Source organism: Amblyomma americanum, chromosome 4 (assembly GCF_052857255.1).
Source record: "Amblyomma americanum isolate KBUSLIRL-KWMA chromosome 4, ASM5285725v1, whole genome shotgun sequence".
Lineage (NCBI taxonomy): Eukaryota > Metazoa > Arthropoda > Arachnida > Ixodida > Ixodidae > Amblyomma > Amblyomma americanum.
The window spans coordinates 207,630,843-207,643,535 of NC_135500.1; the positions used below are offsets into that span (position 1 = coordinate 207,630,843).

At 46.4% G+C, this 12,693-nt stretch overlaps 1 protein-coding gene across 1 annotated transcript in view; it reads left to right on the forward strand.

Moving 5' to 3' along the window:
- Nucleotides 1-12,456, forward strand: part of LOC144129185 (cell adhesion molecule Dscam1-like) — a 136,113-nt gene extending 123,657 nt beyond the window's left edge. Inside the window, exons 22-25 of the mRNA XM_077663163.1 lie at nucleotides 155-242; nucleotides 4,477-4,656; nucleotides 8,622-8,771; nucleotides 11,493-12,456. Of these exons, the coding sequence (XP_077519289.1) occupies nucleotides 155-242; nucleotides 4,477-4,656; nucleotides 8,622-8,771; nucleotides 11,493-11,503 (429 nt within the window). The 3' untranslated portion in view covers nucleotides 11,504-12,456. The remainder of the gene's footprint in view (nucleotides 1-154; nucleotides 243-4,476; nucleotides 4,657-8,621; nucleotides 8,772-11,492) is intronic.
- The last annotated feature ends 237 nt before the right edge of the window (nucleotides 12,457-12,693 follow it).

The window sequence follows — 12,693 nt, forward strand, 5'->3', positions numbered from 1 at the left end:
GCCGAAAAGTGGCTCATCGCTCAAAGTATACCTTGCCTTGCTAAGTGTGCCGTTGTTTCCTTTCGTACTGGTCGAAACGGCAGAAGTGCGCAGATACGTCACTCACGAGGCTTACTCCTTCGTCTGCTCTCGTCACTCTTTCTTTGCATCGAAGGTGTACGAGCTCAGTGTGGTGGCCCACAACGACGCAGGTGCGACGAGGGCGGAGTACGACTTCGTCACACTCTCCCAGCGAGCCACAAGTGAGTTCGATATGCTGCCAGCGCGGCAAATTCGAAATGGCGAAGACTGATACGGCTGCTGGTTTAGTTAGCTAGGGCTTGATTATAGTGCAGAGATAAGGGAGTCCTCGTTCTCTTGCAGAGAGTGCTTGAGGAAAGCAGAGAGATCCGAAGTGTTAAGCGCCTTTGGCCTTACTGGGAATCTGCCATTTTAAAGCTATTAATTCATAGCAGTGTGCTGCTCGTGCCCTAACAACGCATTGAGGATCGACGAGAAGGCATATTATCCGCACAGCTTCCCAAATTAGAGCTTTAGACTAGCGTAGAACACATTAAACTTTGCTCTTTTCCTGCCTGAGCGCGAACTCCAGTAGTCAGCGTTTGTTTGTAATATATTGTTATTTACATTGTTATTTTCTACATAGCATCGGTTCTTTGACTGCATGCTATTTATCCACTTGCATTCTTTTATGTCATTGGAAAGTGTTTGTATTCCTTTTTTTGTCCTCATGCTCTGTTTTTTTTAACTATTCATGCATTTTTTTCTTAGCAATGGATAAGAATTACAGAAACAGCCAGCCCACTTTGCGATACGGTGCTAGCGAGGAGCTCGCAGTTCTCAAATATTTTAAAGCGCATTGCTGAATACGAGGAGCTTGGGGCGGAATTTTTACTATGGCTGTTAATACGACCGAACGATCACAACCTCCTTTAAACGGCTAATGCTGCATTTCGGTACAGACGCAGGAAATTTATCTACAACCATTATCGACAAATACCATGATCAACAAAAAGTTTGTGAAGTTGCGCTTACTGTAGTAACTCTTCTCAACATGGCTACCTGGTCGCTTTAGGACAACCAGTTTCGTTTGCTCTAGTTCAACAACGCTCACCGCTAAGCTTTAGCCTTTTTGTTTAACCGCCAATTTTCGAATACACACCCTCTATACATTGTTTTTTTTTTCAGCGTGACTAGGGAGGAACGCTAAATTGTATGTGCTGCTTTGCACTGAGGACCACAATGACAGCAAAACAACAGAAACAAAAACAAAATCCCGGAAGTCCGGGTGTTCCAGTTTTTCACTTGTTTATGCCTCCTCTGCTGCCAGCGAGAGGAAATATTAACCCCAGGGCACCCATCGACATTGTCGCCATATATCTACGTAAAAGGGAGTGTTGGCAGAGGCCTGACCACGACATCGCCCCTGAGACGAGTGTGCCGAGCGCGAACTGGGGACGCCGTTATCGCTCATGTCCCACGGCGTCCCGAGTTTACTGGAGCATTTCCATAACACGACAGCGTTAAACAGCCTTGGTATCCCCGGGGCAGCAAAACAGAAGAGGCTGCGTGTGTTGGTCGGTGGGCGCGTGGTGTATTACCGTGCATGCGAAGCAAGTATATAAAACGGTTTCAGCCAGACCTCATCGGCTGATATGACACATTCACATTGTGGAATCACAAAGTACGATGAAATTCATCGCACATCGTTTTTTTTTTTTTTCACATGCGTGGTAGCATTTTTTTTTCAATATAACGTGTTTGACTAGTGTTGCGAACTACCTCTGAGTTCAAAGAGAAAAAAGATCAGGACACTATAGTGTCCGGATTTTTTTATAGTGTCCTGATATGCACTAAGTTCTCCCTCTGCAAACGCAATAAATGCAGTACTCACAAACATGAATAGCATATATTTATATATGCGTCCCAAAACGATAATGGGTTTAAATGACTATTGCACACTGAAACTGTCGTTACCTTTTATTTGTGGGATACGCGAACAGAATGATTTCGCAAAGCGAGAATGATGGGCTGTAAATTCAAATTACGATTTTCATTTCAAAGGCTCTACTTCTTGCTAAACGCTCGCCCAGCTGTATGAGCGTACACTCAAGCGTCCATGGCGAAACTTTTCGCGCGAAGATGTAAATGCATTTACAGATGACCCGACATTATGAAAAATTACGCGAGATCAAATATTTCTATTTCTAATACTTGAGGTCAATCTCCAATGCTTAGTAACAGCGTAAGGAATGTAGTTAAGTCATCAAAGTGTTTAACTAAAAAAACTGCTTGCAGCCCAGAAAAAGCACATTATGTGCAGAAGCAGGGTTAGATAACAAGATGTGACCAACCGTAAAAATGTGCGACCTGACTAACCATTTGCTATAAGCGATGTGATGGTTGGCGCATTACGGCTAGGCACAAGGAAAGCATCTGTGTATGTGCCCTTAAGCAAGGGTATCACTACGCGCTGCCACATATTCCACGATTTGCACCAGCCCTGACTTCAAGAAAAAGAAAATGAAAGAATTGAACTACTTCTATGCCCCACACTTCCATCTTCTTCAGTGTCTACCACCCTTATAAAAGCTGCGATGCATCCTCTTCGATGCATCGCAGCGGCTATTCATAGCCTGAAAGCTCGTCTCCCGCTCTGGACGACATCCACTGTGCACCGATTAGATTCCAGTGACACGCGTAGTCCAGCAGTGAGTTTAGGCCTGTAAGCCGGAATTTTATGCCTTGGGTAAAAAGCGTCAACCTCAGAAAAGAAAAATCGTAATGTACGCCTCGAGTGTTCCGGCAAAAAATAGCACAAATCAAGACGTCGATGTGGTAAGTGGAAAGTGTAATGCGCCAGAGAGTTCCGCACCAACGACACTCCCTTTGGAACCGAGCGTTTCAACACAGCTGCCAGCAGGCTTCTGCGGCTATTGCGCTCAAGTAAGACCAGCAGTCATCGAGGTCTAAAAATACGTCGACAAGACAGGCAGTAATTTTGTGCAAGAATAAAAAAAGTGAAACTATACAGACGTCGTTCCACTTCATTTTAAGTCTCATCTTCTTTCGTGCAGCAGCTAAAGCCATGTATGCACGCTGTCGTACTCTGAAGCAGACTCTCAGCTCGGGCTCTTTTGCAGCAAGCGCTACTACGCTCAGCGTCGCTCATAAGGTCACCGCACCCACTGACGCGTCCGACGTACTCGTGCACATTCCCATCAACTTTCATCGTTACCGCTGGCGACGCAGTGCAAAGAACCTGCCCTTACAGAAATTTCTTTAGACAGTCTATAGACAATAGTTCATAGTCTATAGACTATCCGTAGATTCGTGTCTATAGAGTCTGCATGCGCTTTATAGACAAACCCTAGAGAACAGTCTATAGGCAATACAAATCCTATAAACAGTCTGTAGACAATCTATAGATTTATGGTCATATACTTTCAGTAGACTTGTCTATAGACAGTCTGTAGACTATAAATAGACAAAAATAATTATCTATAGGAAGGCAATAGAGTCCATAAGAAGTCTATAGACTGTCTGCAGACCATTTTTATAGGAGTGGGCGCCGCCGAAGTGTCTTTAGAACCGCCCACTGACTCGCAGAACACAGCCTAGCACGAATTCCCCACTCCGAGTCTTGGCTCTGTCGCAAAGAAAGTCGTCGCGCGATCGATGCTGGATCCGCTGGCAACGTGACGCTTCTGGACACGCAATCCATCACACGGCACGCGACTGTCGGCCTCGAGAAAAAGCTTCGTCGCGCGAACGACCGACCGACCCACTGTGCTCTCGCCACGCATCTCTGCTTTCTGCTCTCTTCGACGGCAAGAACACAGCCCCTGGCCAAGTCGTCGCCTCAGCTGACGTCTTCTGACGCCTCATTCGTGAAGGGCGAGGGGGGACAGTCGTCTCCGTCGCCACGGCGCCCACGTCATCGGCTCCGGGCGTTAAGAGATGCACGCTCTCTCTAGGCCGATAAGTCCCAGACGTGCCAATCACGGCTGCGTTTCGCCGCTTAGCCTGTGGGCTTGGAGAGACCTCGGCCCCAGCCGCGGCGCTTTGTCTGTTCCTGTAGCCCGGGCAGGGCGCTGACACCAGGTTATTAATCTATCACTGAGATGAGAAAACACGAAATAATTTTTTTTAAATATTGGCATGAAAAGGGAGGAAATAGGTGTCGTCTTCATCATACTTAAATACACAGACCTTAAGTTCAGCAGCTTACGCAGCTCGAAACTGCTGCGTCTGCGGGAATCTTCTCTTGGTCGGTGTGCTTTTCTTGTTTCTGCCTCTCTCTTTGTAAACTTTACAAGAATTGTGTCAAGAGGTCACAGGGAGCCCTTTTTTCGTTCGACAGAAACTACCTCTTGAACGCTGAATTCACTGATTATTTTTATGTAGCGCAGAGTATGCCCCCTGCATTCGAAGCCGATACACCTCTGTCCCGTTCGCGTGCGCGCGCGAACGCAGAGACGACGACGGAGCCCATGTCCGGTTCCTCGGGCGGCGGCTTCCGGTTCCCGCTGCAGGAGAACCTGGTGTTTATCGTGCCCGCACTCCTTTCCGCCTTCATCGTGGTACTCGTGGTGGCGCTGGTGTTCTTCTACTGGCGGAAGCAGCCGCCGCTCACCGACGCGGGACCCGAGAAAGGTACTCCTCTTTCCCCTCATCTCTCGTCTTTCTTTCTTTCTCTCTTTCTTTATTTCTTTCTTTCTCTCTCTTTCTTTCCTTTCTCTCCTTCTTTCATCTTCCATTTTCCTGCACTCCATTTCCCTCCATTTGGCTGCTCCTTCCCTGGCGTTGTTGCAGTCTCGGAAAAACATACACGTTAAATCACTGCGTCGAATAGTACGAGTGTGAACTTCGTAGCCGCATCTGGGTTAAGTAGCCTGTACCGAGAGCATGCATCTTTCTTTCTGCTTGGTCTTTAAGTAGCGCTTGGTCTCCACCAAGATTCTGGAGAAAGTGCGGTCTGAACTCCTGTTTTATGTACGCTTCATTGGATATGAGTGAGTAACAACCTCACTTCTTCTACCTGACGTTGTTTCAAACGGAAACGCAAAAACGTTTCACACGCAAATAAAGAGAGTAAATCAGCCAACGGGAGAGGGCTCGGAGGCGACCTTGTCCGGTTGCTTGAACCTGGAGTCCCAGAGGGCTCTGGTTCAAAGAGCGCGGGCAGCGGCTACCGCCAATGGTGTCCCGGAATGAGGACTACCACCCAGGCAAGGGAGCGGTGAAACCCTGCACTTTCCTCTAAAACCCGCCCCAGTGCATCCAATAAAGTTTTAGCACCACCACCACCACGCTGTTAATTGGCCTGTACAGCCTCGAGAAATATTCTCCATACTGCGGTAGTGGCGAAGAAAAACTGCATTTCCTGGCAGCCTTAGCAAACCAACTTAGCGGGAAGAATCGCTCTATGCACTTATCTTGTCAGCAAGTGCGGAATTCATTTCTTAATTGCAGGAACTCTGAGATAGACCACAATCTCATTGGGCGTTGTCTCGCGTCCACTGCCACCGATACTTAAAAATTGCAACTGTACTGTTTCCACCAATGAGCGAGCAGTGTGACGTGACTCGTGAGTATACAGGTTTGTGGGACGGGCCGACTGTGCCTCCGAAAACAGTGATCAAATCGCGACATTAAAAACGAAGAATCTGCCATCTTTGCAAAATGTCACCTTGCGAAATTTCATTGCAAAGTATAAGTTTTTTTCGTGTCATGGGCAGTCGCCCTCACTTTGTGCTCACTGGTGACTGTATCATTTGCTAGAATTATGGATGGTAAAACTCATGCCCTTACTGGTATGGAAAGTAGCAAAAAGGTGTAACATGGTCGTAATTGAATTTGGTTGCGTTCGTTTCTGCTGACGTATTCGTTTTTTTTTTTTTGAGATCTATGTGAAACCCTGCAAATAAAATGCCTAACGTCTTCTTTGAAATGTAGTTTCTCTTGACAGGCCTGCGCAAAGTGTTGAATTGCATATACCATGCATCCCATGTGAAACCTGTTCCGTGTCTGACTGAAACTAGTTTTTATCCCGAAGAAGAATGAGCACCATACGTCGCCCGTAAGTTAATTTTTGCGAAAAGTCCTACCGCATCTCTCCCAACTTCAGACCCCGTTTCATCCTTTCCTTACGAAAAAGTTCGTACTATCTCAAATCACATTCTGTTATAAAATCCCAAAAGTATTCCCATTTCGAGGAGTTTTGTCCCTAACTGAAATTATCCTGGCGAACTACAATAAAGCGAAAGAAAAATTTATTCCTGCTTTTAAAACTGCGCCTCTTCCTGCCCTGCTTCGAAACAGTGTCTAATTCCAGGGTTTCAGGGCAGAAAATACGGCAGTGGCTCAAACATGGATTGAAACTTTCTTCCGTATGGCTCACAACCGAAATTCTTGCAGGCAGCATTGAATGCCTAACCCTCGCGAAGCAAAAACACTGAGAAAGAAGGCGAAATTGAATCGAGGCTTCTCCCATATCTTCATAACTGCCAAAACCCTCTATTTCTTTTTATTTCAGTAGCGTCGTATTCATCCTAGCTACCTCTTATGTCTTTTTTTTATCTAAATTTCACTCCCAGGCTTTGAACGCGCATAAAACGAGGCCGAGTCTTTGGAAAATGCGGCACCGAGGCGCGAATTGGCCGGCCGAATCTCGCTCAATAATTAATACAATGATCAGAGAGCTTCTGCGCCCCCGGTTTTAAGTGAAACTCTTCGACCGCCCAGCCGCCCAGATTTCACTCCTCCCGGATAGCGGCGCTGGAGGCGCGAGGCTGAAACCATTGCCATCTCCCGTCTATATTGCCATCCACTCTCCTGCAACTCACCACTGATCCTCTCTTCGTAGTACCCCTTCCCCTCTCCTTTCGGTTTGCGTCCCCCCCCCCCCCCCCCCCCCCGGAGCAAGAGCGCTGCGCATGACCATTTCTTTATACGCTGCCGCCATGGTGCAAAAAAAGAAAAGAAGAGTGCGCGAATGGAGCGGCAGGTTGATTAGCGTCTCCCGCATCGATCTGTCCTGCTCCATTGATACAGCAGCGTAACGCGGTACCGCTTCATGAAATGGTGATCGACGCTTTCGTATATGGTTGGTTTATAAAGCGCTGCTGCATGTTCGTTTTCACGATGTCCATAGAGTGAAGCAGGTGCAGTTTGGCAGCTTTGCTGCGAGTGCGAAAGTAGGGTTTTAACTAATCAAGTCGGTACAATTGGTGACCGTTAATTGGTTACCACGCCGTCAAACTGGCGAGAACGTGTAAGGCGAAACATCGAGACGCCTGTATGCCAGATGTGTAGCGCAGCTATTCTGAGCTCCTTTCGGAAAGCGGCTATCTGGAGTCCTTTATTAGATTGCTGCACTCTGTTCTGTGCCTGCCGTGACAACCCGTTTTAACAGCGCAGAGCGCCACGGCACAAAAAAAAAATGCTTCTCCTCAGTCATAATTCCGGAACTTTACGGTTTGGTACAAAAGACCTACTTGGTTTGCGCATTGCCGTCACTATATCAACGCACAGAGCAGTGCAGTTTCATGCAGCACAAACCCTCAAGCGCTGTTCCTGCAAGATCGACGTGCCCACTCTAGAGCATCAAAATTTGCAATATTGAATCCGTGAAGATAACAGGATTGCCTCCTCCTAAAGAGCCTCTCAAAACTCCTTACTCAGTAAACGTGACTCAAGAATGCAACAGTGACTGAGCAGCACAAGCGCCTCCCTTTTCATTTCTCGCTTAAAGTGCCTTCGATTCTCGCTTGAATTGCCTTAAAGAGCATTTCGCTGTAGTGAAGATATGTCGACCATGCTGCGAGAGTATTAATCGATAATGCACTTCGTCAAAGAATGCACTGAAGTATGAAAGCCAAAAATATTTTCACCAAGGTCATCAAAAACGGTTGAATTAAACCGACAACAGCCGTTCTTTGCTGCGATACCTATAATTTTATCAAAACGACCGTTTGACGTAAACGAGCGAAACCACATTCGTCAAGCCCAACCAGTTTTTCGCCCTCTGTAGCTGTGTACTGGCTTCCCGCATCGTCCCAACTTGACTATATGCTGTGACAAAGCATTATTTCTCCTTTCAATCCGACTTCACTGGTGCGTTTTCTGGAAGGGGTTGCCTGAGTTAGATGGTTGTGTCAAGTTTAATTTTTTTTTAGTCCTTGGTCCAATAACGTCCAAATTGTATTGTCACTGCCCGAAAAAGAAAACAAAATTAAGACAAATATATTGGCTGAGTCGGCTCCTTAGCAGAAATTCATGCAAGCGTCCTGTAAGCCAACCCAAAAACAAACCAACTTGCCCACTTCTTTATCTGCTCAGCATTTTAAGGTAAAGAAAAGTGTGATTACAAAGCATTAAATTAAGGTGAGAAGTTGACATTATTGGTCTTGACATTCTCGCTACTACCAAGCGCGCAAATTGAGATATCTCCTCGTTACAGCCTTACTTACTATATCCTCTTTTTCGTGACTGATGATAGTAAGGGAAATTTCCTCGTCTAAACTTCCGGGGAGCACACGCAGAAAATACCTCACAAATAAGGGGGCAACAGAAAACGCCGCCAGAAGTTCCTTTTCATTTTTTTTTCATTTTTTCAGAGCTGCCTGGCAGAAAAGTGTACGCCGAGGAAACGTTCATCATCTCGGAGCTCGCGCGGAAGGCGGACCGCGGCTCTCAGGACTCGCAGGCCGGAAGCATCTTTGACTCCCGCTCCAAGCGAAGCTACCACATCTATTCGACCAACCAAAGTAAGCCGCCGCCCGAGACGGGGGTCTTGTTTCGGGGAGAAAGTGCTCCTGTTTAACCCGCAATTCCCCTCGCTTGGCTGTCACGACCGCAGGAGGCAGCTTTAGAGAAAAACCTTCGCAAACGGGCTTTTTTTTTTGTTGGAGTTTGCATTATGACGCCATGGGTATGAATTATTTTTCCTTATTGCTTTTAGCGTGGAAAATGAAATGTGGACTTCTTTACCTGAGGAAACTATGCGCTGGAGCGCAAATACATTAGGAGTAAAAATAAATTTAAAAAATATTTCATTAAAGACGACCGCAAAGTCTGAACGGCTACGCGTAAAGTGAGTTCGTGGAAATTATTTTTCTCGATAACAACTGCTGCAAACAAGTGTTCATTTCATCGAATCAGCCCACCTTTCTTCATTTATTTAAGCATCTTACTCATCTCTCACTTCTTGTTTTTACGTCTGGGGCAATAAACATCGCTTCAAAAAAAAGTGTCAAACGTTTACAATTGCTCTTACGTCTCTACTGTTATTGCTATATCACTCTTTTATGACCTATACTATTCTTATTAACACTATTGCTCTTTCTCGTACTACAGAACAAAATATTTCGTAGCACACGCAGGACTCAGCGCGTTACTCCCAAGATAAGAAAGTAGCGCAATGCGAATCGTCATCTTTCTTCCTTATTTCGTTCCCTCTTTCTATTCTAAAAACAAAATAAGAAAAGCGGCACGCACATCATGCATCTCAATGGCTCCTCCAACGCTTGCTGAGCATACGCTATTTAAAGTGAGCGTTCGTATACGTTCGTTGGTTCTCTTTCCCAGAAGCTGACGTCCCGGCTCCCGCCTGCTACATTGTCTCACCGAATGCTCTTCCGATGTACCTTCGTCCCTCTTTGCTCCCTGTGCCAAGAAATCCCTCTCTCCCTCTCTCCCCATCTCGTTCCTAGCATCGATAGTCGTACTCTTAACAACGAAAGGCTTCCCCGGCTTGCGAGGAAGTGAATTGTTTCACAGAGCAAAGCGCACCGGGTGACTTCAAAATGCAAATGCATGCACTCCACTTCCCTTCGCACGAGCAATCGATATTTCCCTCTTTCGTGCATTTCTACTTTTTCGCCGAGATTTTCGAACAAAGGCAGGGCATCGGGAGTCAGGGAAGATACGGGACCAGCAGTAGTCAGGAGCCAGCCAACATGCAAATCGCGCCGTCTTAAGCAATCCAGCAACAAGTTCTTCAGTTTCCCGGCAACGTCTTCGGATGTAAACTTCGTTAGGCGTCTTAGATGAGGGTTTGTTATAAAGGGGGGGGGGGGGGGGCTGCGTCTAGGACACAAGACCCTTTTAACAACGCATCCTACAGCTCCGCCGCTCTTTCGGCCGCCTCTCGAGTATGCGAGTTTCGTCTGCGAGGTTCGCCTGGCCCCCTTCGTCGTTGCGATTTGCAATTCAAATCACTGGCCGAAGAAGCGGCTTTCAAAACACACCAGAATAGGCTTATGGCTCTATTGCGGGTTACTGGGGCGAACTTAAACGCTTTTTCGGGGCTCTCGAAGGAAACAATAAGAAAAGCTTTTAAAGGCTGAATGGTTTCGCCGAAAAGTCGCGACTACTTAAGACTGGGTTCGAATCTGTTCCTGGCAAGCAGCGGCAGTCTTGCGACGTTTGAGAACAAGTTCGAAGTTACTCAAAGAAGTTGGCTAATTTAACGGCGAGATAGGAGTGCTTCTTCTGGCCTTTTTTCTCACTTACGAAAGTAGAGGTGGCACAGAATTCGCCAATATGTCACGTTAAAAGGCGAGCTACGCGGTAAGTTTCTGCATCCAAATCAAATTAATGCAACTGCACTCGTCTTTAAACCAGTGACTGCCAGTTCCGATCATTAATTGTTAATAAGAAATGTACTGAAACTACTCCTTGTCATACGCTTAGTTTGACTCTAATGGAAGTTGGTAATCTTCAATATCTGGCGTATGATGATAGTTAATAAGAATGACTTCAAACTGATTGAATGCAGAAAAAAAAACAATTGCCCGTTGTTGCTCTATAATGTTAATCTATACCATGGTCCTGAGGCAAACCCAATGAACTCGAGAAACAGTTGCACAGAACTGTTTGATGATAACAACGACGTAGCTGTCATAAATGGAATAACTGACGAATATGATTTTGCAGCGATGAACGCATGACGATGGTATGTTTTACTAACATGTGCTGTGCGAGAAAGTAATAGCGCGTACGAGCGCTGGGGATGGCGAGAAACATGCTCCCAGCTTGCTGCATCTTATTATTTGACGCTTACGTTCAATGGTGCAGGCCTCTGTTCCCAGGTACTATTGATCCAAAGGAACCTAAAAAATCGAATGTACTGGAACGATGCGAAATATTACTGCGCGACCCACGTGCTTTGTTCTCGCTTACTCGTGATAATAATAAGCCGCAACAAACAGACGATTTTTATTCTTTATGGTATTAGATTTGGTCGATAGGTTATTCAATGTGTTTATAATTGATGTGTCAGGATTGTGTTGTCTGAATCATTCGCAGGAAGTCAGCAAAGTTTTGCTTCCTGATTTCTGATTTGTGTGCCTTCACGCAACAGCGTACGTTTTGTTATAATTCATGTGTCAGGATTGTCTCGCCATAATCATTCGCAGCAAGTAAGCAAAATGTTGCTCCCTGCTTTCTGCTTGCAGTGTCTTCACGCAACATTGCATGTTTTGCAGGTGCCCTGTGAAGAGACACGACGAAACATGCAGTACATTAGCTCACAAGTACTGAAGTGACCGACAACACTTTGCCCTGCAAAAGAGACGCCAGTGTTGTCTACAAAGCGGAACAGTGTTGTCATCTTCCAAACAACGGGCACCAGGGTCGATGGATCGAAGCCTTTCAATTGTGCCAGTCGGCATCGCACCGACGTCTCAATATTGAGAAGAAACGCGGCTATTGAAAGATGCGCACGAAGGGAACTACTTTACTGTGCGTTTTCTTTTTCTTTTTTTTTCTGGCTCGTGTATTCTTTCAAAAAGGACGCAGAAAGATGACAACGAGCGGCATCGAACATTTGCAAGGTTTCGGGTTGCCACTTTCAGCGCTACTGGGCGCGGAGGTAACTTTCTATAAGGACATTGTGGAAGGGCAACCCGATGTGCAAGGCACCTTGTGCGCGAGTTTGTGCGGGATTCTGTGTGAGTGTGCGCCGTTCCTTGAGCTTCGTCATCTTGCTTCTTCGTGCTGCACATTCTGCGTGACACGTCGCAAGAACAGATGACCCGCAAACATGTTGGCACAAGAACGGCATTCCAGACAAGCTCTGTAAGGACTGCGTCCAGGACAGCTGGAACAATATGACCCTGTTTCAAGTCGCCGCGCGCAACGGACTTCTACGGCGGGTGCGTGCACCGTGTGGTGCTTGAGGAGGTCTCTCCTTGTCTGCGTGGACTGCGTCAAAACTTGCGGGCGCTGATTTATGGAGGCCCGACGCACCCGTGAACCTTTTACGTGAGTAGTGCTGCCGCTACCGAGTAAGCAGGGACGAGGACCTGCCACGCCGCGTCGTTTTACTGCGAATACGTGGTGTCGTAAACGGAAAAGCCCCGAGAAAAGCGGATTCAGTCTTTCGAGACGGTTCGCTCTTTATTTGCACAATAATAAAACGTCGACGACGAAGACTGTTCGGTTTTATTGACTTCGCTCTTTATTTTCTTCTTTTTTTTTTCATTTTTGTACTGGCGATCCCGCGAGGCCTGGCCACAGCGCGTTAACCCTGGTCGTTGAGGACTGTATAGTCTCAACTCCCGAGTTGCTCTTGCCTATCGCAGTCGGGCTCATGTGTTTTAAAAGTACACTCAGCATTAATTTTTGCTGTACTTTTGCTTGTTTTAGAACAATTGCTATATGGGAGACTTTTTGGGCACCAATGGT